Raw genomic sequence first — 25877 nt, 5'->3', positions numbered from 1 at the left:
TTCAATAGGCAGCAACTGTGGAGCGCTCTGAATATGGACTAAAAAAAGAACGACCACAGCAACACCTCGAATAAATGGTCTCCGAATATATAAAGTGTTTTTTTTTTTTTTTTTGTCTCATAGTCGGTGAATTTAAAAAGAAATTTTCAAAGGGTCACCGCCAAAAGAACTGTTGATGTTATAGCAGTTTCAAATGCATTGATGCATAAAAAATTACTTTCGTCTAATGCCGAATTTCCACTAGCCATTGAAATGACAAAAACTTGGATGCATTTAAAAAGTGTCATGTGGAAATGAATTTAATTACTATTTTTTTAAGGTAATCAAAAGAATATTTTTTAATGCCAAAGTTGTCATTATAATTTCTGCTATTTAGTACATAGTGGAAGTCCAGCATAACTTTAATTTCCACTAGGCATTGAAATGACAAAAAATTTATGCCATTTAAAAAAATGCCATGTGGAAATGAACTTAATGATTATTTCTTTAACGTAATGACACGATTATTTTTTAATGCCCAACTTTGTCATTTGTCATTTTTGCCATTTAATGCCTAGTGGAAATCCAGCATTAGAACTTTTCAGGTGTATTTATTAGAAAGTGTGCTGGGTTTGGCAAAATATTCCATAGAGCGGGCGCAAAGTGGTTCCAAACCAAAAAAAGGAACGTATTTTAAATAGGATAAAAAATATTTGTTAGATTTATTTTTTAATTTAACGTTTTTTTCAATAAAAATAAATGATAAAAAACTTTAATACCTACTAATTATAAACAAAATTACGAACATTTTGAAAAACCGTAAAGCCTCCTTTCCAGTCTATTATCGGAGCACTCCGAAAACACTCTGTCTTGGTTATCGTCGGAGGATTTAAGAGTCCTTCTCACAGAATCATAGGTGAATAGGAGTCATTGCTTTTTGGGGTACCCACATACATCTGTTTTTTGGTATACCAATTATATGAACTGATCAAACTTTGATTGCGTTTTTCCACAGAATTTAAATTTAAAAATAATTCTTTATATTATTAAACGAGCGATATACATATGTATGTACGTACATCTCTAGACACAATTAAAGAAGTTTATTAGGCGCTGGCTATGCCTAACCAGTAGTCTCGATTTACAAATTTTATGAAGTCAAAACTGAGAAAATTTTTTACAAAGTTTCTCACTTTCAGATTTTACGCTCAAACTGAAATCCAATTTTGCGAATTTTTCTTTTTATTCATTCCAAGTACAATTGTATGTAAACTCATATCTACATAAATGATACGCTCAATTATTATATGAATTGGCTTTTAAATGATTCTTGGGTCAGGAATTATGGGAACTGGGGAAAGCTTGTTATCGACACCATAGAAACGTCCGTTTAGCTGCATACGCCGAGGTAATATTGGACTGAAACAAGAGACCGATAAATCGTGAATTACTTATATACATACCAACAAACAAATTCATAAAAATAAAATATGTACATATCTGTGTATGGAATAGTAGCTTATGTCGAAAGGCTGGCTTTAGTATAATGCGGCATTCGCAGCAAACGATTGCCTATACGCCGCCAATGGAAGCTTTCGAGTGAACTATTCTACGCAAGATCGATGGCGCTGTTTGCGTGGGCAACGAGTACCGACGAAGATGGAATGACGAACTGTACAAGCTTTTAACGGACATAGTTAAGCGCATAAAAATACAACGATTTCACTGGCTTCGACATGTACGCATGGATGACAACGGTCCGGTGAAAAGATCCTGCGACTCAGCACCCATTGGCTGGACAACGAAAGCAAGGGCGCCGACGAACACAATGGAAGGGCCCAAGGAGAAAGGCCACTGGCAAAACTTGTTGATCTCCGCCCGAACCGACAAACGGTTACCAAATAAGAATATGTACATATGTACATAGTATGTACAAGTAGGGTATTTTTCATTAATGATGAGGATATTGGAAATCCAATCGCGAAAATTATGTGATTTCGCTTTATATTGACAATATAACTATTTATGAGTGTATCTACAATGAGCATACAACCCACCCAGCATTTTCTGAAATTATTGATTATATTCAAGTATTTTTTGAGTCCTATGCGCGATTAAAATAATCATAAATGCGCTCATATTCTTATCGTAAAAGACTCTTCTTTCGGTAGAAAATGGTACCCTGCCCGCGACTCTTCTTGACACGTCTTTTATTATCCACATTTCTGATCAGTTTTGACTTTGTTTCGAGTCGTATTTATATATTAATTTGTGAGCCTTATTCAAATATTATTTCAGTTGTATTCCCTATCATTTGCGAGTCTTTTTTGATTCATTTTTAAGTCGTATTTGTGATGATAAAAACATAACATGGTAAAACCATTGAGAGGCAGTCTGCCGTTTGCCAGCAATATATAATTTAAAAACTCAAAACTCAAACATACACACATTCCCATTTTCAATCTCAAACAACAACAATTGTGAACAATTGAATTTTTTTTATGTTCAATTTTATATGATTTTAAAATGCTGGCAAACGCCAGAAAAAAAAATCATGGCCGACGGATTGAGAGAATGAATTTACCCTGGAATGTTTATATCATATATGTAATACTCCTATATTGGAAGTAAGAGCTAGTACTGTCCGAAAACATTACAGTACAGATATATCAATAAACACGTACGAAAGAAAAGGAACACAAAGGAACACAAAAGGAAGGATAAGGACACTAACGTACACAATACATTCACAAAAACGGTACTAGACTGTCTCGCTTTGATTTCGGAATGCTTACACATTGAGAAGTCATGGTGGAATAATACAAGGTGTTGGATATTGACAGCGTTCTCGCTCTAATCCGCCATCTTGGCTCCCATAGGTAAATCGATGTTTCCCTCTTGGAAAAACTACATTTTACCGCCTTTAAAACAGTACTAAACTACCTCATTCCCTTTTCCAAAACTGATTTGCAATCACTGAACAGTTCTTTGACATTTACCTTTTTCTTATCCGTTGACAACGGAAAATCAAATTTGTAATTTTAAACATTAATGCGGCAAAAAACATCGGCTTTGTGTTTTTCCCAATGGATTTATAGCGAGATGAGCGCCGTTTTCAGGTACTCACTGAGGGGTGTTTGAATTTCTGCTGCGTGAGGCAAACTACGCCTATCAAGGCGAATTTATACAAGGTGGTGGCGAATTAAATTTTCGCCGCGGTACTACTGAATGTCAAAATGATGTGTTTGTTGTAAACAAGGCGTATTTTTGGTATTTTGTTGGATGAAATATTCTCTTCATCCACTCTTCATCTTCGGGGCCACCACTAATTTTTTTTTATGGCGAAACTTTTGTAAGTTATATCAATAATCTTATAGTATTTTCGGTTAAAAATTATACCCTAAAGCGGTTTTGAAAATTATGTCAAAAAACTGCAATTTTTTTATAAAAAAAATAGCGATAAAAAATTATAAAAAAATAAAAAAAATATTAAAATCAAGAAATCCATTTTACGAATTGCCCGGGTTCTTGACCGTACTTATGTATTTGCAGTGATGATGTTTGTTTTCGTTTTTTCTAACGAACAACATGATTTTATAGCACACCGTTTATTTCTTGGTCTGTTGTTTTGAATTTAAGATGGCAAATATCTAAGATAAAAAATATTAATATTTATCAGGCCATACTACTTTACATATATTGCAATTTTTCCTACACCAAGCGCTTCACACCACGAAGCAAAGGCAGCTGAAGCAAATGTTTCAAATGTTTTTTTTTTTTTTTTTTAATAGCAAAGATAATAAGAATAAAAATGATTGAAAGATCTATACGCCTTTGTCGCAAAAATCCAATTCAAAGCATTAACTAATTTTCTTAATATTTTAATATGTTTTCGAAATTTGCATCAATTTGATACAAACGACGGATGCGGGTTAAGCGCGGAAGCGATTAATCAGTTTTTAATCATCAAAGGTGATCGAAGAATACTCATTAAGGCGATTTTTTATTAAAGTAATCTTCCAAATGCTATGTGGGAATATGTACATATGTATGTACATATTTTCAAATGTCTGCATCACTCCCCATACAAAAAAAAAATCGGTACTATTTTTCCATTGGAATTATAAAATCTACTATATTTTAAGACGTCCACCAAAATATTTCGTAAAAATATTAAGATTTATTTTTAAATATTTTTATGCAAATATTTTAAGCTTAAACCGTTTTGTCATTTGAGGGGATTCTTTAAGAAACTATTTTTATACATAAAAAAAAACCATTTTTGGAGGTATTTTCAAATCGGTCGAGCTCACTTAAATCTTAATATTTTTACGAAATATTTTGGTGGACGTCTTAAAATATAATAAATTTAGTAATCCAGGCGGAAAACCCGCAACTTTTTTTGGTGATGCAGTCTAATGTACATATGTATAAGTCTGTGGCTTATACATATGTATGTATGTATATTTACTTCTTCGCTTGATCTCTGTAAATACGAATGCGTATATAATCAGATGGTATGTCGGATAAAAACTTTTGCCAACGCATTCGTAAATATTCGTTCTCTTTCAGGGACAACATTTTCTTGTGATTTGCATTTTTATAGGACATCAATGGAAGAACTCTGTGATAGTCTGTCTCATATTCGGCACTTTGTAGTTTATTGCCGCGATCTGATTTATTTGCTTCTACTTCAGCGGTACTGTACACAGTTTCGAAAATAGCGCCAACCGTTTGCGGTCGATAAAAATTTGGCCCACACATTGTCTGATCTTCTTTCACTTGTTTCGTTAGATTTGTAAAAATATGTCTGTGTATAAGCTCCGGCGGTATATCAAAACTGACTGATCAAATTCAGAAACTGTCATTTGAGACTTGTGTATAAAACAGAAATAAATAAAAAAACATTTAATTCCAGGTAGAACAGGTACAGTAAAATTATTGGTTAGCGCATATATGTAATAGGCGGCATACACGGTGCGTCTGACTCGCGAGTCATTTGTGTACGTGTGGACTCGCCTTCGACTACACACAGTTGAATCATTCGGTCATGACGGGAGTCATGTTAGTGTAACTAACAAACATTTTTTTTCACAAACACATCCAAACCGACTCACGAGTCAAACGCACTGTGTATTTCGCCTATAAAAGGCGAAATTCAATATTAATCTACAAGGAATCTCTAAACTTTCTAGCCGAACTGGACTTTCTTTTGTTGCTTACCAATGAACGCAACTAGTCGAACTATTTTCGGACATGTGCTCTAATTTTTCCTAGAAACGGGCAATTATGAAATCTGGTAAAAATAGGATAATTGCCACGCCTTCCACACTCGTGCGCGGAAATATTAAATTTCATCCGATTCCGATGAAATTTTGCTTGTACTCTCTCTTGTATTAGAAAAGCCTAAATATAATATAATATGGGGAAGATCGGATCACTATAACATCTAAAACTCGCAAAAAATATGGGCCTAATCTTTAAATAAATATGATGGAATTTCGGTTAGTATTTGTTTTCTGCTTTCCACAAGGAATTTACTTCTGAATTGCCTACTCAGTCCAAAGTAGCACTTGTTGGCAAGAGTGATTCTGCCATGGATTTCCATGCAGAGATTATTTTCGGTGTTAAATCTGGTTCCCAAGTAAACGAAATTCTCTACTTCGGAGATACTTTGTCTTGTCATCGTTTTCCACCATTCGCTTTGCTTTCTTATCCAACTTGGAAAAAGCAGAACAGACTAAGCGGTTTTTGTTACCGATGATGTCGATGTCATCGGCATAAGCCAGCAATTGCACGCTCTTGTAGTAAATAGTTCCTGAGCGGTTCATTTCTACAGCTCTTATTATCTTCTCCAACATTAGATTAAAGAAGTCGCCATGTCTGAAACCCCGTTCAGTGGCGATCGGCTCGGAGAGGTCTTTCCCAATTCTGATGGAGCTGGTGGTACTGCTCAACGACATTTTACACAGCCGTATGAGTTTTGAAGGGGTGCCAAATTCAGACATAGCGGCGTATAGGCAACTCCTTTTAGTGCTGTCAAAAGCGGCTTTAAAGTCAACAAATAGGTGGTGATTGTCGATCCTTTTCTCGCGGGTCTTTTCCAAGATTTTGCGTATTGTGAATACCAGGTCTATGGTGGATTTTCCAGGCCTGAATCCACACTGATAAGGCCCAATCAGTTCATTGACGGTGGGCTTCAGTCTTTCACACAATACGCTCGATAAGGCCTTGTAACCTATGCTTAGAAGGCTGATCCCGCTTTAGTTGGCGCGAATGGCGGGGTCGCCTTTCTTGTGGATTGGGCAGAGCAGTCGTCGGGCATGCGTTTATCTGACCATATCCTGCATAAAGGTTGATGCATGCACCTTATCAACTCCTCGCCACCGTACTTGAATAGCTCAGCTGGCAGGCCGTCAGCTCCAGCAGCTTTGTTGTTTTTCAGCCGTGTTATTACTATTCGGCATATGTTTTCTCTGCAGCTTCCTGACACTCCTCGTTGTACCAGTTGTTCTTTCGAGCTCGCTGAAATCCGATTACTTCTTCGGCGGCGGTACTTAAAGANAGCGTGGCCCTGTAGGCGGCATCTTTTTTCTCTGCAGCTTCCTGACACTCCTCATCGTACCAGTTGTTCTTTCGGGCTCGCTGAAATCCGACTACTTCTTCGGCGGCGGTACTTAATGAGCGGGAAATGTGGTTCCACTGCTCGCATATGTCGGTTTGTTGAAGAGTGCTCTCTGAGAGCAGGTGTGAGAGTCGAGTAGCGAATTCATTGGCTGTCTATTGTGATTGCAGCTTTTCGACGTTAAGCTTTTCTTGCAATTTGGGCGCACATTTTTTGCTTCACAGAGGCGGGTGCGTATCTTGGCTGCAACAAGATAGTGGGCCGAGTCGATGTTTGGGCCTCGGAGTGTACGTATGTACGTCCAAAACACTGGAAGCATGCCCTCCGTCTATCTCGTTTTTCGATCCAGAGACAGCCACGTAGCTTTATGTATCTTTTTATGCTACCATGTTTCGGGCCCCGGCGAAATCGATCTGCTTCAGTCCGTGGTCGGACGTTTCGTCGTGGAGCCTGAATTTTCCGACGGTGGTTCCAAAGATCCCTTTCTTGCCCACCCTGGCATTGAAGTCGCCAAGCACGATTTTGATATCGTGGCGGGGGCGTAGCTTGTACGTGCGCTCCAAGCGCTCATAGAAGAAATCCTTGGATACCTCATCCCTCTCTTCCGTCGGGCCATGGGCGCTTTGATGCGGATTATGGCTAGACACTCGTCCACCGAGGTGAACGACAGTACTCGGCGACAGAGTCTCTCTCCCACCACAAATCCAACACCGAATCTGCGCTCCTTTACATGGCAGCTGTAGTAGACGTCGCAAGGCCCCAGGCATTGCTTGCCTTGCCCCGTCCAATGCATTTCTTGGATGGCGGTGATGTCAGCTTTTGTTCTTACGAGGACATCAACCAGACGGGAAGAGGCACCTTCCGCTTTAAGGGTCCGGACATTCTAGAGGTATGCCCTCAAAACGTAGCCCTTTAAACGTTTGCCGTGGTCCTCATCATAAAGGGGATCTTATCCGAGGCATTGCTTCGCTTCTTCGCTGGAAGGGGTTTTTACGTGATGGGTCCCAAACCCAGCGCACAACCCATTGCTTAATAAATACTACTTAATCTAAAACGAAAATTATGATACAAAATGAACAAAAGATTGCATGTAAGGCAAATTACGAAATTTAGTTTGCACTTAAGGGCGAGTTAGTCGATTACGAAATTGCCTAAAATTCGGTATAAACTGGTAAGTCAGTTGTGTTATTTAAGGCACAGTTTCTAGTAAAAGTGAAATCGTGATTACTTTCATAAAAAACTAAACTAAATATATATTGATAAGAAATTATTTACTATCAAAAAATATTAAATTTAAAAATTTAAGAAAAGTCCCACTTGCGGTCCAATGTTCATAGTTTTTGATTAATTTTAATTTTTTTTTAAAGCTGATAAAATCGAGTGGATAAAATTTCAATCGTATATCTTCTCCTGCATTCATACATATGTTCATATACATACAGATGCATGTATATACATTAGGGTGGGTAAAAAAAAATCAAGTGGTTTTTTTTTTGGACCCGACACAGTTGGAGTTTCAATTATTTCTATAGGAAATTGAACTCTCTACAAAAAAGCTCTCATGTGGTTGATTGAAACTCATTTGACAATAATTATTTTTTAGTAAGTTACAAAATTCAAAACAAAAAGTTATTTTTCTTAAAATACTTCAACCTTTGACCTTGAATATCTTCTAAATGGTTAGATTAATGAAAAGAGTATATTTTCAATTTCCTATAAATATTGACAATGCAACTGGTTTAACGATCTATTGGTGATAAGATATGACCATATCTATATGAGACTAAATTGAAAATGGAAAACTATGATGAGAATAATCTTCCCGTTAATATTAAGAGCTCAGATTTGATAAGTACTTTCTAGAGGTACCTAGGAACTAGGTTTCGTGTGTCGGATCCAAAAAAAGAAAACTTGATTTTTTTTTTACCCACCCTAATATACATAGTATGTATTTTTGTATGTGCCGATTAATATTACCACATGCTGAGTCACTCGAATCAACACCCAGTTGGAAAATAGGTAAGCACCTTACGAATCAATCTATGTTTTTGCTCTGCTTTTATTTAGTACCAACATTGTTATCATAACTAAATATTGTTATCTATTAGTAAAGCACAAAATTAACACCTCCGATTACATGTTACTAAGTAAGTTGTAAAATAATGTGTCGCAGAAGATACTGTGGTGTAGTGGTTAGCAGTGCGCGCCGGCCCTGGTCAAAGCAACATCGCAAAAAAAAAAACTATAGAAAAAAGGTTTCTTCTTAAGAGCGGCCGCCCCGCGGCAGGCAATAGCAAACCACCAAGTGGATTTCTGCCATGAAAAACAACTTCTCATACAAATACAATCGCCGTATTTGCTCTACATTCTTCGAGTTTTATTTTGGTAAAGCAGCTTAGAAGAATGTCTGATACCGAATGTCCTTCTAAATTCCTACTTATGAACATAAGGCGGTCATACATTTATTAGAGTAAGATGAATTCGGCCAACACCGGGTGGGGTATAAGTTGCTCCTAATTCCTACCGAGTATGTACATATGTATACTCGTGTTAATCACACAAATCTAATTCACCTATACGTAACGCCAACACTGCGGCGAAATCAATACAAATTCAGATTCTGAATGCACAGCTACGAAATGATGTGTCAACGCACAGTTTCGGGTAAAACCATAGAATTTAGCAAAGCATCCGTTTCAAGATGATTCAAATTTTTTGTTTATGTACATAATATAATATAATAGATTGGCGCTTACACATATGTATGTTAGTGTTTGGACGAGCTTCCACTTCGATTTGTGGTGTGCGCTTTGATGTTTAATCGGTTGAAAAATAGACAAGTTCTTTTTTTCGTGTGTATTTCGTGATTTTTTTTTTTTTAGCACCGTGAACCATTTTAAAGATATTACATTGAATTTTGAGTTTATGGCCATTGAGAAAAATTGAGTTGACTCAAAGGAATATTTTCTTGTAGTACTCAAAATTTCCTTGCCTACGTTCCATGAGAAAAACATTTTGAAAGCGGGATACAAATGAAAGTGTTATGAAACGAACTCGATTTTGGCTAGGACGCAAATTTGTATGACACTAAAATCCGCAAATGTTTCAGAGGACGCGTTTGAAGTTTTCAATTGACTAGCAAAATGCAGAAAATAGAGATGCATATTCTCTGCTCACGTGGAAACTGCCCAGAATTAGCATGAAAATATGATATAAGGAGGAATTCTGCCGAATCGCCAAATCGTTCTCACATCCGCGCCCGGCTGGGCTATATCAATGGTGTTTGTTTTACCTCCCTAAATAATTAACCGACTTCTTTGTAGTTAATTTCCAAATATAGTATTTGTTTAAGATATGTAAATTTTCTGCAAACAGTCGATTGGCGATCATATTCACTTTCCTCAATTTTTAATCGAATGTGGGAGAAGTACCCACAATCACACAGCTGCACTCTAACATAAATAAATATGTATGGACATACGTAAGTGTACATATGTGTTTAGGTATCCTACACAACCTTCAATAAAATCTGAGCTGACCCAGTTGCCGTCTAATTTCTATTTTGAATGAAGTTGCGCGAAGAGAGAATTAATAAAAGCATATGTATGTTGGCATATCTATTGTCTATGATCTAATATCAATACCTACCCAGCGGGAAAATGTAATGAAGCGGTCGCCATAGCCGAGCGCCACAACTCAGAATAACGCAGGATCGATTCCTGGTTGGACAACCATCAAAATTTTGTCCAGAGAGGTACGTAACCAATTTTCTCACCTAATTTGTGCAAATTTACACACTGTATTAATAAAATTAAACACTGCTTGTTTACTTTTTCATACCAAATTTGTCGTGGGGAGCTAAATTACACATCAAATGTTTAAAATCGATTGAATATCAGCACTTAATGTTTATTATTAGTAGAAAATGATTTTTTTGTTTAAAATGTTTGCAATTTCAAACGTTCATGTGTATATTTATGTGAATATTTTAAACATATCATGTTCAAAAACCAGATCTTGAACATCTTATGCGTATGTTTGCATAGATTCTGGTTGAAAAATAAACACTTTTCAGTAGTAGTTTTTTACATGTACTTTTTAGAGTGCCAATTCCTCCGTGAAAAATCTTCTCGCAAAAACCATATGCCGTAAGGAAGCGGAAAGCAAAATTCAAAATTAATCCAACTAGCTTTATTGATGAACAAACAATTTACAACACTTACGGCCGCACTCAGAAACATTCATTAAATTAGCTCTAATGGCACTTTATTAATGATCGTTAAATCTGTTAATTAATGCTTTCACTCTGAGTTAAAAGACAAGGGCTCATTAATTAATTAAAAATTTAAGAATGGCCCAGTTGCTGCCTTATAAGTAATAAGTATTTATATAATTTTTCGCGCTGCCTCAGGAAAAGTTTCCTTTCCTTTTTTATACACGAGCGCCCTTGTGCACAAGGGTATTACAACTTTGTTCACATAACGGTTGTTTGTAACAGCCAAAACGAATCGAGATAGATATACATATCTCCGTATCAGCAAATTGAACACCCACATCCCATAAAACGTTAATTTAGAGAAATACGAAATCTTCCATAAGTCTGTACCTAACTACTGAAGCGATTTATTCAAAATTTGATGTTTGCAATATATACGTTTATACCCAAATTTTTCGAAAATGTGCGTGGCACCGCCCTCTTATGACCACATACAGTATAATTATTGTACTTTCCACATAAAAGCTAGACGTTGAAAATTTTTTAAATAGGACTTTTTCATATAACAGTAAATTTCAGAAATGCTGAAACTTGATATTTCGAAATTTAAGGACTCTAATTTACTCAAAATTGATACTCACAACAATCCCTTGAAAAGAATAATATGGAATTTTGGAAAATGGGCGTGACACTTATGACTATATACGTGTATTTCAATAACCGCTTCATCGATTTCTACCAAACACGGTTCAATTATTTCATAGTCATAGCCGCAAGTTAAAACTCATTCTTGTTAAAATACAGCTTTAAGTTTAGAATAGGTTTTTAAGTTGTGTCAATCATAGACATCTTAGAAACAGCTTTTTGTTAAGATGGGAGAGAACGGTGCTATCCATATGAAGAGAAAAAATTTACGCGGCAATATATAGAAATTTGAGTACTTTAATTAGTTCACCCGGTGGTGTCCGCTGCAGGATTGCGGATTTAGTAAGCCGGGAAGTCCTGGGTTCGCATCCCACTGCCAGGGAACATTTTTTTTTACATCGTTTTTGTTCTTTTAAATATTATTTAAATTTTTGTTATTTTATTATAGTTGTTGTGGCCTTTTTAATTAAAACTAAACTCCGAAAAATTTGATTAATAACGAAATAATTATATGATATACCCTAAACAAAAAAAGATAAAACAAAATTTAATAAAATAATTTTTATGTTAAAATAAAAATATAAAATAAAATAAAAATTGTTTGGAATATAGGGGGTCTTTTTTTAAATCATGGGGTCCTATTCTACCCCCCGCTCCCCCTCATCCACTTTTTGTAGAATTTGCCGTCCGCATACTAAAATTTTCCCCAGTCCAAACTTCAATCGCGATTTCCCACAACCTGCCGAAATTAACATACGACAATCTTATAAAATACGACGCCGATATCATAAAATTGCATATCTAAAACTGTTTATCACCCTGTACTGATTTCCGGTAGTTCGTTCCAATGATTTCCGGTAGTGCATTCCAGAAAAAAAAATTCCAGCAAGTTTGACATTCCATTTTCAACTGACATCCTGATTTTTTTTTTAGTTTTCACATTTTTCCTTGCCTCAGTTTTTGTCGTAGCTCAGCTGGAATTAAATAAAATGCATTATCGAATGTAAATAAATAATTTAATCTAAACAAATACAATAAGCAAGTTATGACGAGATAATATAAAGTGAAATAATGGGTACGGAAATTGTTACTCACCTCTGCATGACTAAATATTTATAGCCTCAACATCTTGCGGGGGGGCTCGAACCATTCTAAATCAATGAACATACGATAGCTTATTTGCAATAAATGTGCTATTTGTCCCGTGTGGAATGCTCCCTGCGAAGCCCCGAAAACTGAAAGGACGTTTGGCAATTTTTAAATTATGCATATATATATATGTACTACGCATGTAGTTATGTGAATTACATTTCTTATAACCCGATTACTGGGGAAATGACTGTAGCTCAAATTGTAATTAAACGAAAAACGGGTTGCAAAAAAATTACCTACTAACGTTTTACTAAAGTAAGATATATAAAGAAAAATAAACATACTGAAATAACGGAACATACATTCCAAAAATTCTAAAGACAACTGTCTTACTAGATAAAACGAAGGAAATACTAGTTAAACAGATTATCTATAAATTCTGTGCTTCGATGATAAATAAAAATAATATTTGTAAGCGCTTACTGTTTATCTATATTAAAAGAGGGATCATTGAAATACAGGCATGTGAGATTCCTTATTGTATGTAACATCCTCATGGCAGTGCTCTAAAAACTTTAGATCAGTATTCGTATCTCCATTTTAATTTCTGCTCTGGAGCGTTTGAAGGAAATTGGGCGAAGAAAATCGAACATTCAACGTAAATCGCACAAACTGACGGCAATGAGAACAAAACACTTTATTTTAATACTTTGCTGCATTATAATTACAACAATATTTTTCATAATTTTGGGACCGGCTGGTGAACCCAACGATTCTTTGAAAAGTATTGTTACGCATACACATCAGCAGCTAAACAAATTGCAGGTAAGAAAGCTCTTTAATATTTTGCTAAATTTATGATTTTCAAATTGATAATTAACTTTATTGTACTCAAATTCAAATCTATGTATTCTTTTGAATAAGGACATAAATCTCCAACTTTGAAGAAACCCTGCGAAGTACAGAAATCTAAAAGATTTTCTAAAATTATTTCCTTTCCTATTTTTTTCCGAGTTTTTAAAATGAAATGCACTGATCACATATGGTTTTTTTCGGAATTTCGGAAGAAAGTCGGTAAAGTAACGCTGGAAAGAAGACTTCCAGGATTTTCTTTAAGAAATTGTACAGAAATGTCTACGAGTTCGTTTGAACCCGTTCATACGATTAGCTTCCAAAATTCATAAAGAAATCATTAGAGAATTTGAAAAATATTTCCGATACTTTTAAAGATTTCGTTCAGATTTTGGAAGCTTAAATTTAGCCAAATCTGGTCAAAGTGAGGTGATTCTATCATGTTTGCCACCATTGTATGTGTATACATATGAAGTAGCTGTTAAGAGCCTGTCAGACGTGCCAATATTTCCGTCTTTCGCACGCAATTCGCTGTCAAATTGAGAAAGAGAAATTTTATTTCGATGTGTGAACAGCCAGAGAGATGCTTCTGCCACCTTACGGAAATCAGCTTCAGAAATAAAAGTTGCAAGGTGGGACTGCAACTGCAAGAGCGAAAATCGATTTCGGATATATATTTCAACTTGCTCGTGCTGCACTAGCAATTTTTATTTCTTCTGCAAGTGCTGTCAAACTAATCGAGTGTTGACGTGTGGCCCTGATCGTGAATTTGTGTAAAATGATANGCTGTCACAACTGATACCACCTTGTATTATTGCATCATGACTACAGATCAATAATAGTTGTGTTTTTTTACAAATTATCCAGTAACTTGCCAGCAACTCTCCAGTAACTTTATTTCTAAGAATTCGCTCTCAAAGAAAAAAATTGCAATAAAGTACGCGAACGCTTTTCCAGTAACAATTTGCAAGTTTCATGAACAGCTGATAAATTGGTTGTTTATTCGCAGCAAATTCCTAATAAAACAATATATTTTGTATTTAAATTCAACAATTCAACAATAAAAACCCAAAAACAGTTTCCTTATTAGTTTAAATTTCATCCAGCAACATGCGATCAGCTGTTTTTCGTACTGGCAAATTCTTACAAGTAAAAATTTATCCAGTAAAATCCAGTAAAAACTTGCAACTTCAACTGTCATTTTTCGCTCTCTCAATTTCCCCTACTTTACAAGTTTTTGCGTACGAAAACGCCAAAACATGAAAATTCGTAAAAACTTTTACTGGATTTTACTGGAAATGAGTAAAAAAACGNTAAAGCTGATGCCACATAAAACTTTTGCTTCGCTTTACGTGACAGATTCGCTTTGACAGATAAGATGAATTGTATGAAAATGCACAAAGCATGCCACATAAATCGTCGAAGCTGCAGCGCGAAGCGAAAAGATGGCCAACTCCCATCTTTTTGCGCGCTTTGACAATCAGCCAGTTTAATATTTATTTTGTTTCGTCCAAATTCGAGTTTTCATGCAGAAACATAAAACTTAATTACATTGCTGATAATTTTAAAGCAAAATATATGAAATCCACAGCAACTTTGACTAGTAAAAAAGCGGTACAAAATTGTTTTCTTGGCGTTCATTGTGGCATACCTTTTGCGTTTGGCGCTTTGCTGGCAAAGTTATAAATGTCACGCAAAGCTACAAAGTTTTATCTGGCATCAGCTTTACTGGATTTTACTGGAAATGAGTAAAAAAACGCAACTATTGTTGAATTAAATATCAAATATGCTTGAAATATATTATTTTGTTTAATATACTTAATCGTTAAATTATTGTTTACACGACAAATATGTTAATTATAACCTATATTTTCTCGCTTTTACAAGAGAAATATCAAACAAACGACAACCCCACCGCTCATGGTTGCATTTTAGTATCGAGAAAGATTGCCAGAAACTTCAGAAAACTTTCAGAAATTTTTCCTGCAATTCGCCGTTCGGAAATAAAAACCTCTTTCAAAAGACACTTTCCATGCAAAGTGTGACTGCTCATGGAACTGATTTCTCAATTTGACAGCCTTTCCGAAATTTATTGCATCGAAATATCTGACGCGCTCTTTAGACATGGCAAGTGCAAGCAGTTTTGAAAAGTCTGTGAAACCCAAGAATTTCCAAAAGTGATGGTAGGAGCAGTTACACCTTGCGTGAAAAGTAACTTTCAAAAAGAGTTTTTAATTTCCGTATATCGACTTTCTTATAGTCATTTTCGTCTGTTTACACGGAGAATTAAGAAAATGTCACTTTCATTTTTAAGCTTATAACAAAAACAAATTTAGTAAAAGTGCAGACAAATGAACCACAAAATGTCTAATGCATTAATATTTAAATATTTCATATCAGTGAAAACGTGAAGTGAAATAACGATTCCTTTTTTAAAAGGAAATAAATGAATTTGCCAAAAAGTTTTCACTGTGAACATTTTTTTCACAAAGTTTTGTGGCTGTGAAAAAGAAAAGTCGGGCGTTTTTCCCAAAATCACCATCTTGTGATAAAGAATCTCATTGTCTTAAACTGACAATAATTTATTTTATTTTATTTATTTATTAACGCCAATCGGCTTTATACATACAAAAACGGAGAAAAGTAATAATTACATGCTAGATGAAAAGGAGAGCACTTAATGATCGAGAATCGCTTAAAATGATATAACAAAATGATAAAGTGAAGAAATTAAATCTGCACTGACATTGAATTCTTCAATTTCACTTCACAATTTCATAGTACCAGAATTGGCTCCCAGGAGAATAAACAAGTTCAACGTATTTTTGTAAGTTTACACAAATTCGTAAAAAATTGCAACACAGCGCAACCCCTCGATTGGTTTGACATTACTTTCAGCAAAAATTAAAATTGCTAGTGCAGCACGAGCAAGTTGAAATTATTTCTCGAAAGTGATTTTCGCTTTTTCAGTTCCAGTTACACCTTGCAATTCTTATATCTGATTTCGGCAAATTTGAAAAAAGCTGCTTGCTAGGTATTTCCACGGGAAAGTGGACTTTTGCTTTCGCATTTTGACCGCAAAGTTCCTCGAAAAGCGATTGCATTGCTACGTTTAACCGCACTTTAACACAAGAAACATAAAAATTCAAACAGGATTTGTGAGAAGCAGCGTTTAACTTTTAAACGAATGGAGAAAAATTTACAGGCGGCTTTCAGGAACTAAAATCTAGAAAAAACTTATTAATATAGAAAATTCTTATTTAAAATGGTTTCTTATCCGTTTTTTTTTCTAAATAAAATACAGGAAAATCTGCGTGTTGCTGAGAAAAAAAAGCTTCAAATAGACCCGAAATATTTGGCTTTGCTTGGATTCACCGATACGATTTACACGAAACAGGCTCAAGAATTTAATCATTATGAAATTGAAAACCGACCAAAGTCGGAGGGAAAAATTGAAACTATAGAAGTATCCCATCTTCCGCTGCCAAATCGGGGTTCACAGGATTTAAAGGATGTTGGCGATAGTCCTTACAGCCCGAACTCATTTCGGCACAATAGCAGATCGCACATAGCAACACCGCCATACAATGGTACAAAGGTTAATTTCACCATTGTCACATACGTACAGGATGGTCAAGCGCCATCGGCAATCTTACTTGCTCAAAACATCGCTATGAAATTACCGGATGACCATCTGCTCATTTATGACCTTGGATTATCAGAAGATGATTGCCGAGCTCTAATTACTTACTGTAACATCTCTAAATGTTCAGTTATAAGTTATGACTTGTCGCTCTTCCCCTCACATGTATCAGAGCAGCGTATGCACGCTTATCGCCCGATTGTTATAAAAGACGCTTTGACCCGATCCCACAACATTCTATTCGCAGAAAATTATATTCGATTTCGTGGTGGTAGCCATGACTCACAAAAATTACGAAGTAGAGTTATGACCTCAGGTGTCCTGGGTTGGAATACTCCCACTGCGGTATCGACACTCACACATCCCAAAATGTTTGATTACTTTCAAACTGATGCTGATGATTTTATTTTCCTGCGGATGATTGACCTCGACATAGCTTTATTTTCTGGCAGTCCCTTCTTAGAAAAAAATATTATGCTGCCATGGTTAAAGTGTGTTCTGACATTGGAATGTATTGATCCCATAGGTAAGTGTGGATATGAATATACTAAAAAGTGTGTGATAACCATTGTTGTATCTGTTATGAATATAAGGTTACTAACGGCAATATTCGCACGCCAATGACAAAACTCATCGCATAGCAAATGACGTTAACTGCTGCGCCTAAAAATATGCCGCAAAAAAATTTACTTTTATAATGGTAATAATCATGATTGGCGCTTACACACGTAGAGCGTTCCAGAACGTATACGATTTGCAGGTTTTGCAGGATTTAGTCCAAAGTCGTTCCCGTACGTCGTACGTACGCATTGTCCAAGATTGTTAATCGTGCGATAAGTTAGTAGTAGCTTCGAGCACATAAGTACATACATACATTAACAAAATACAATTAGGGTGAGAAACGCCCATTTTAAGTCCATTTATGCAGTCTTCAAAATTGGTGCGGAATGGTTTCATTAGTCACCGAAAAGCACATTTTTTCGCGGTTTTTGAAATTGCCGTTATATGAAAGTAGGGGACGTGCAGTAAGTGTTTTGATATAAATATTTTAGTCAATTCCATTATGGGAAAAAGTTACTGTTGGTAAATGCAATAGTCTTTAACATATCCTGGGAAATTCTTCTGAGGGCTCTCCAATTGGACAATATTGCTTTGTTTTCAGCTTGAACGAAAAAAGTCACTCCCTAGCACACTTTTCTGTAATCAGATTCTTTCATTTAGAAGTTAGTTATACAATTGGTAAATATTACTAGAAGGGTACGTAATAATTACCAAATTGAAGGCGAGAATTATTGTTGACTTCATGATACAATATATTTTCACTATTACCAAGCGATTTGAGAAAAATTTGGTTTTCGACCCGCCCTAACCTACAGTTTTACGCTGACTTCGAACGGCAGTTGTATATTTGTGAGAAGCTTTTTCATGGCAGAAATACTCTCGGAGGTTTGCCATTGCCATGGCATTTGATGTTGAGGGGAAGTGGCAAGCTATTTCTGGATACATTTTTGGAATGGCAATGTTAAAACTGCCAAAATTGAACGATTTAACTAGAAAATTTTAAAACTACTTGCAAAGTACTTTGGGCAAATGTTGTCTTACTCTCCGAAATCGGGTTACTGGATATTTTTTACTCGGAAGTACGCAGACAAAGCTATTGTTAGGACTTATTGAGCACGTGACAACGACGAAATAATACTTATATTTAAAGCCAAAGTTTTGAGTGCTGTAGCTAAGCAATTGTTATGCGATGAGTTTTGTTATTGCGGGCCACAAGTCATCTGTGTAATTTGATATAAATTTTGAGTTTTTGGTACCTAGGATATACATATCGTCGTTAAAAGTACACAACCGCGGTTATGCTAAACCTTGTAACTGTATTAATGAATAGATTTGAGCCTAACAGGTCTATTCTGCACGTTACCGAAGATTTTGTAACCGGAAAATTGTATTACCAAAAAATGTTACCAGTTCTTGTCACCGCGATTCTAGGTACGTTGGTAATGCAGTTAAAATATTCAGCAATTCAGCTATGAAGAATTGGGGCAATAATTTGTTACCAGCTTATGAGATGGTAATAAAATTTACCGGTTACAAGAGTACACAGAATGCGAAAAGGTTTTAAAAATTGGCAGGAACTTTATTTACCGGTTCCAAACTTTTTATAAATAAAGTTACTGTCAATTTTTAAACCCTATTCGCATTCTGTGTACTCTCGTAACCGGTAAATTTTGTTACCATCTCATAAGCTGGTAACAAATTATTGCCCCGTGAAATATGCAATGTCAGGATTTGCACAATTCTTCATAGCTTCGGTAACGTGCAGAATAGACCTGTAAATAGATATTTGCTAACCGGAAGCTCCTGGCATAAAGCCCTTATCCATTCATACTACAATATCGATACTTAGAAATATAAGAAGAAGAGATAATTAGGGATAAAAGAGAGAGCCGTTTTGAATTAAGACAAGTTTTACTGTATCCCATAAAATTTGGGCGACCTCACATATGACGTTTCCCACTTTCTTGATACGCGGTTTTATACTTCAATCGGCGATATGTGCATATGAAGGTATGTACCTCACATATCGCTCATGTACTTCAAAAATTAATTAACTCAATATTTTTTAATATTTGATAACGCACTAATTAATTCACTCTGAAATCAATTTTTGTTTGCTCACCAGTGCAAAGCTTTGCACAACTTGTCAGATTATTTTGGTGAGCATATTTTTTTTTATATTTTGGAAATCACTATTTTCCATTAATAGATTACATTTGGCTCTGCTATTTTCATGTTCGCAGCTGTATAGGCAAATATTTATTTTCCTTTATGATAACACTTTTTAACTTTAATGGTAAACAAACAATGACAAGCAATTAAAATCCACATATTTCTCAACAAGAGCTAATAGTTATGAGTTTTCAATAAATTTTGCTGACAAAAGCGATATTTCAATATTAAATGCGATGTTATAGCAATTTTCATATGTATATCGCTCATTTGGTTCAATAGTGTCATAACTCAAATAAGTAAAAGTTGAGATAAATTGCTTCAAAATTTGGTTATTTACATACGTATGCTCGCATAGTAAAACCGAATAGATATGGTAATCGATGCAGCTTTGCAATTACACCACTATTAACTATTTTTTTATATTTTTTGGATTATGCCACTATTAAAGTAAATCAGCGATATGAGCATATAAATATCTATATATATATATATATATATATATTGCAAAGAGAACTATTAATGAATAGATTGTAATTAACACACTTCTGCAAAGCAGCAACTTGCCATAAACTGATACACCTTAACCAGTGGAGTTATGACGATAAATTTAAACAATCGCCAAACAAGATTAGGAATGTCTGCGTAGATGTTAGTAGATGCGAATAAATGCTCGTTTGGTTTAAGATTATAACCATGATGTCCACTCAACATTAGATGCATATCATAAACAATGTACGCTGCTCGATAAGTCGTAACCGAGAGAAGTGTGTAGGCAATCTCAGTAAAGGAAAATGAGAAGAATATTATTTCCGTGATATAGTGACCAGCAAATGCCACCAGAAGAACCAATAAAATAGCGTTCACAACGGTAAATTTATATCGAGTTTGTTCGGAGTAGCCAACTATAGCCAATATTTGCACGATGACTATAAGATGAGGGAATATGGCCTAAAAGTATAAACAAGCTTTAGTTTCATTGATAAAAAAATACATATATTGAAATCTTACAATTTGAGAATGAATCCACGTTGCAAGGACTCCTGCTTCTATGGCCATTAACAATGTAACTATGACAAAAACTATAGCATTCATGGGTGTATATCGCCGCATGTCACTAAAAAAATAAAGTGCTATGAGAATACAAAACACTAATCCTCGTACGCCTTGAATAACGGGATGAGAAATTGGATTGAAACAGACGATAAATATTTCAATAATTGGCAAAGCAATTATATGTTGTAGCTGTAGGCGAAAATATCAATTATATATATATATATTTGTGTACTCTCAAAAATTTAATTACGCCATCTTACTAGCAATGTAATGAAAACTTTTCGGGCGAAAGTCCGCCGCAGAACAGGATCAGGTATTTCGAATTGTTGAACAGTACTATCGATTGCGTACATAGGCAAAGTCTGCTCTGGGCCTCCATATGAACTGGACTCTAACGGTATAGAGCTTCCCTCATTCAAATTTGCTGGAAAATTTATAAATGCATACACATGTACATAAATATATACATACATACATACATATGTATATGAATGTATGAATATTTTTTAGAGCAATTAAAATTGCACGGCAAGGAAAATACCTCCTTCCTGAACTTCCAACGTGGGTAAATTCGGAATCGTGTTATCAAACATAACATTTGGCACAGTTTTATTTCCATTGTTTGGATTTAAAATTGAGGCATCACTATATTCGTACATTTTTTATGAGAAACTGATTTCAGTTGTGCCGAATTTCGTATATTTAGATTTGCACTCAAAATGTAATGACGTCCGATCAGGTTTTCAACATCTTCAACCGACGTCCTCTTACAACTACATATTTGTTTGGTGAATAAACTTCTTTCCCAAGAAAAAGGCACACGTAGTCACATTTCAGACTTGGTGGCGACAAATTCTAATCATGCGCGTACGCTAATAGGGAATCCTACACATCTCATCTCATCACAACTGTTGCAGCATGGGCCTTTTATGGACTGAATTTAAAACATTAGAGTAACACATTTGTTACTACATACATTTATACATTTGATATCGCACACGTTTAAAAATTTTAATTTGCTCCCAAAAAGCAGTAAAAAAATAGTTGCGTATAATTTTCTAACGCAGAAACTACACAAGAGTTTGGCCCCAAATTTTTACACACTAACATCCATTTTTAAGTTACGGCGATATTTAATTAAATAAACGATATGCACATATATATTTATTAAATCTATGTATGTACACAAAGTAGTGGAAAAAACCATAGAAAAACGAGGTCTTCGGTGAGAAACCAATCGAACTTCGTGCAAAACATATCGTCGTTTGAAGTAAAATAAAACCGCGTATCGAAAACCGTTTTGAAATAATAGCGGTTTTACTCTAATTTTTTCTTCTTCTCTTACGTCTTTTACTTTAGGTTTTACTCTCTCCATGGACTGCACTACTGCAGTAAAATTTGGGCAACCTCACATATGAGGTTATGCATTATCCTGATACGCGGTTTTGTAGTTTAAACGACAATATACACATATACATATCGCTAGCTTAGAGTGAAAAGTTGCTAAGTCCACTTTTTATGAAAACTCATATTTTGATATAGGAGGCTAGAGAAATTGAATACGCATCGTTTCGAAAATTATAAAGGTACTAGTTTTATTTTTTCCTCTTCATAAGCAATAAAAGGAAAATTTGCAAAGTCCAAAAGAAGCACCACAAATCCGATAAGGCCAAAATACTACGACATCTTTTAATAAATATCGAATCCTTCTGATTCTTATGGAGTTTTGCTTTGCTTTGAATGCGCAAAATGTTTGAATCAAAGTCTTGCGAAATAGTTAAAGAAAATGGCTATAGGAAAATTTTTTCCTCTCCTGTAAAATTTTTAAAATGGGACTTAGCAACTTTTCTTTCTGAGCTAGCGATATGTAAGTATAACATACATTGAATCATATGTATATACATACAGTGGTGGAAAAATAACTAGGGACACGACATTTTAACAAATTTTTCCTATTTTTCTTTTGTTTATTTAAATTTATTATTGTTTTTTCATATATCAAATTTGTGCAAAAATTATGAAAATTCTGCAAAATTGCATCTAAATTTTCTACTTTTTAATCATATTTTTTTAGTAGAATAAAGTGCAATTTAAAGTTCCTAAAAAATTGCGTTGGTTTTTGGTAATTTTTATTCTGAATGTATTACGCACTTTTTTCCATAAAAAAAAAAAAATGCCGAACATTTGTATGGAAGAAAATGCGTTAAAAAAATTTTCCAAAAATCAACGCGATTTTTTAGAAACTAAAACTTACACCTCGTTCTACTAGAATTTAATGGGCTATAAAACTGCATACTCAAAAAAATTCTGAATAAAAAGTTGAAAATTTAGATGCAATTTTGTTATAATTTTATAAGAAAATAATAAATATTAAACAAACGAAAGAAAAATAGGCAAAATTAAAAAAAAATGTCGTGTCCCTATTTATTTTTCCACCATGTATGTATGTTTTGTACGAAGTTCGATTGATTACTCACTAAAAACTATCGCACAGTTCCGTAAGTAACGTAACACTTCTTACCGTTTTTCATGGCAGGCTGTAGGTGTGTTTTTGGTTAGTGTACTGGTGTTTTTCGGCAATCAGCTGATAGTGTTTTTAAATAGGAAACTGTACGATGATAAAAACCTTTCAGAATTAGAAATTAGCTTCTACATCACGAATAGCCAGTTTCACGAAAGCAATTTCAGTGAAAAATTATTTTTTGAATTTAATATGAAAACTGATAGAAGGGAAAAAACGCAAATTTCAAGCTGCTAATTGGTGATTTTAGAAATTTTTTTTGCTGGCGTCTTCCATAAAAAAAAAATTGTCGAACATACTTTGTATGAAAACAAGAACACCTTCAACCAAAAAATTCTCAAAAACCAGCTGAATTTTTATATTCTGATTAAAAATTTTGAAATTTCGGTGCAAATTTGTTGAGTTTTTATATTCTTTGTACAATGTTTTAAATGTGGATTTATGTATAGGGTGTTTGTTGTATAACCTGCTAAACCTTTGTTAAAAAAATTACAAACATTAATTAAACAAAGGGAAAATAGACTGACTGGTCAAAATATCGCACTCGTATTATTTTTTGGACAACTGTACTATGTACATAACGGCGGTCCAAAAAAAAACACAGGAAAATCAACTTTTTAGAATTTTCTTGCTGTCTCCCGACTTAAGCTTAGTATCCAGCTCTTAAGAAAACGGTCAAGAAAAAATTGCCATTATTTCGCGTGTGTGTCCAAGGAATTTTGACATTTTTTATACCTCACAGCCTGTTGCCTCACTCTTTCCTCAAGAAATAATGGAACGGGCATATATTTCTGTTGCAAACCTGGGTTGCCTTGTGCTCTTTTTTCACAAAAAACTTTAGAAAACCGTAGTAGAAAGCGTACTAAATTTCTGAAGAACTGCGTACTGCCTTAAGGAAATTTGACTCAAGAAAATTTCTTAGCCATTTCTTGTACGTCATTTTATATGGAGTTTTTGCTTTTCTTAAGAGCTGGATACTAAGCTTTAAGCTGTTATGTATGCCATACACATATATGTTTGTATGTATATGCAAACGCTTAAGCTTCAATTCAAAAAACTAACCATAAACTTGTAAAAATTTATATTTAAATATAACAAACTTTTTTAGGTGCACAATGGAATGGCTGTAAATACAACAAAAAACCACTGTATCGGTATTCAGGATGCCACGCCTATGACGTATCGGCATTCAATATAGTGTTGGGTCTGACATGGCATTTAGATGCTTCGAAGTACTCGATGCCGATGGAAGGAAACAATATTTTTTACAAAGAAACACTAGAGAAATCTACTAGAATATTGGAAAACAGACGACTGAACAACAGTGAAACTTCGGAGCATCCCTTCACCGAGGATTAGTTACGTTAATATATATCGAACAATTAGAAAACGAAAAAAATTGTTAAGTACCAAAGTAGAAGATCGACATTTCGTTTAAATATGGGAAGATATCTACCTAAACGAGATTTAATAAATTCTTTAAAAATGTACAGTGGTGGCAAAGTAATGGGGACGCGACATTTTAACAGATTTTGCCTATTTTTCTTTTGTTTATTTAGAATTTATATTTTTTTCTAAAAGTATAACTCATTATATCGAGCCCTAACCGCCAAAATAACGTAAGCGACATTTTTTTCAAAATTTTCCTTTTGATGCAGAAATATACCTAGAGCATCTAGATTCATTTCTGCATCAAAAATAAAATTTTGAAAAAAATCTCGCTTACGTTATTTTGGCGGTTAGGGCTCGATATAACAAAACCCTCATAAATTCATATTTAAAACTTTGTATGGAAGAAAATGCATAAAAAATTGCCAAAAATGAAGGCGTTTTTTTCTGAAAAAAAAATCTCATTAAAAAGTTGAAAATTAAGATGAAATTTTGCAGAATTTTTCACAAGGTCGAAATATGAATTTATATGCGTTTTCTTAGATAAGGAGCTTTACTTTTATTTAAACAAAATTTTAAATAAGCAAAATAAAATAGGCAAAATTTGTTAAAATATCGCGTCCATATTTATTTTTCCATCACTGTGTGTATATTTTCTTTAAAAGTAGAAAACCAATTTGTTACATGACAAGCCATAGAAAAATAAACGATCCTTACTACAAAGCCGTTCCTTATGTGTCTTATATTAATTTGTCCAAAGCTGCGTAGATTAAAAATATTTTGTTCGGCCCAACATCAGCTGTCATTTTGATTTGGAAATTACAAACTTATGAAAATAATAAAAACTATTACAATCAACACTCAACCAACAATATGCCGAACGGCTGGATAGTAAAAATATAACTCGTCGCCCATCGACCAGTTTTGCAAAACCGCCTAAATCGCCGTTCAGGCAAAAATGAGATTTGGTAACCCTGAACTCCAGGCATATTAACAACAACAGATTTGTGAAATAATAGCTCTGATCCAGTACTCCATGAACTTACAGGTTTTTACACGAACTTGCAGGAAAAATTATCCCGTACTCCGGATACTTCCAAAATCCTGCAAATGAGAGCGATTTTTG

General features: G+C 34.7%; 3 protein-coding genes across 10 annotated transcripts; 1 reads left to right on the top strand and 2 right to left on the bottom strand.

Annotated features, from left to right (window-relative positions):
* Nucleotides 1-1298: 1298 nt before the first annotated feature.
* Nucleotides 1299-4799, bottom strand: LOC108362716 (uncharacterized). Its single transcript, XM_017615823.1, has 2 exons — nt 4451-4799; nt 1299-1398 (listed from the first exon to the last, which is right to left on the bottom strand). Exons 1-2 carry the CDS (start codon nt 4741-4743, stop codon nt 1299-1301), a joined length of 393 nt encoding a protein of 130 aa, XP_017471312.1. The 5' UTR covers nt 4744-4799.
* A 7592-nt stretch (nt 4800-12391) lies between these two features.
* Nucleotides 12392-24948, top strand: LOC108362710 (uncharacterized). 8 transcript variants are annotated; one of them, XM_017615808.1, is made up of 4 exons: nt 12392-12468; nt 13137-13382; nt 16714-17578; nt 24471-24948. In XM_017615808.1, the coding sequence occupies exons 2-4, from the start codon at nt 13239-13241 to the stop codon at nt 24719-24721; spliced, it is 1260 nt and encodes a 419-aa protein (XP_017471297.1). In that variant the 5' UTR covers nt 12392-12468; nt 13137-13238; the 3' UTR covers nt 24722-24948. The 8 variants fall into 8 exon arrangements, with proteins under 8 accessions (XP_017471297.1, XP_017471295.1, XP_017471292.1 ...); XM_017615806.1 differs by having other exon boundaries at nt 12393-12540; XM_017615803.1 differs by having other exon boundaries at nt 12393-12540; nt 13120-13382.
* LOC108362711 (protein lifeguard 2) lies at nt 19403-22322 on the bottom strand. The gene is made up of 4 exons (XM_017615809.1): nt 21383-22322; nt 21102-21265; nt 20797-21030; nt 19403-20736 (listed from the first exon to the last, which is right to left on the bottom strand). Exons 1-4 carry the CDS (start codon nt 21498-21500, stop codon nt 20323-20325), a joined length of 930 nt encoding a protein of 309 aa, XP_017471298.1. The 5' UTR covers nt 21501-22322; the 3' UTR covers nt 19403-20322.
* Nucleotides 24949-25877: the final 929 nt, after the last annotated feature.

Source organism: Rhagoletis zephyria, unplaced genomic scaffold (assembly GCF_001687245.7).
Source record: "Rhagoletis zephyria isolate East Lansing unplaced genomic scaffold, Rhagoletis_zephyria_1.1 Rzeph_scaffold_01075, whole genome shotgun sequence".
Taxonomy (NCBI): Eukaryota; Metazoa; Arthropoda; class Insecta; order Diptera; family Tephritidae; genus Rhagoletis; species Rhagoletis zephyria.
The sequence above is the reverse complement of the archived record's forward strand: the minus strand, read 5'-3'. Positions and strand labels throughout refer to the sequence as shown.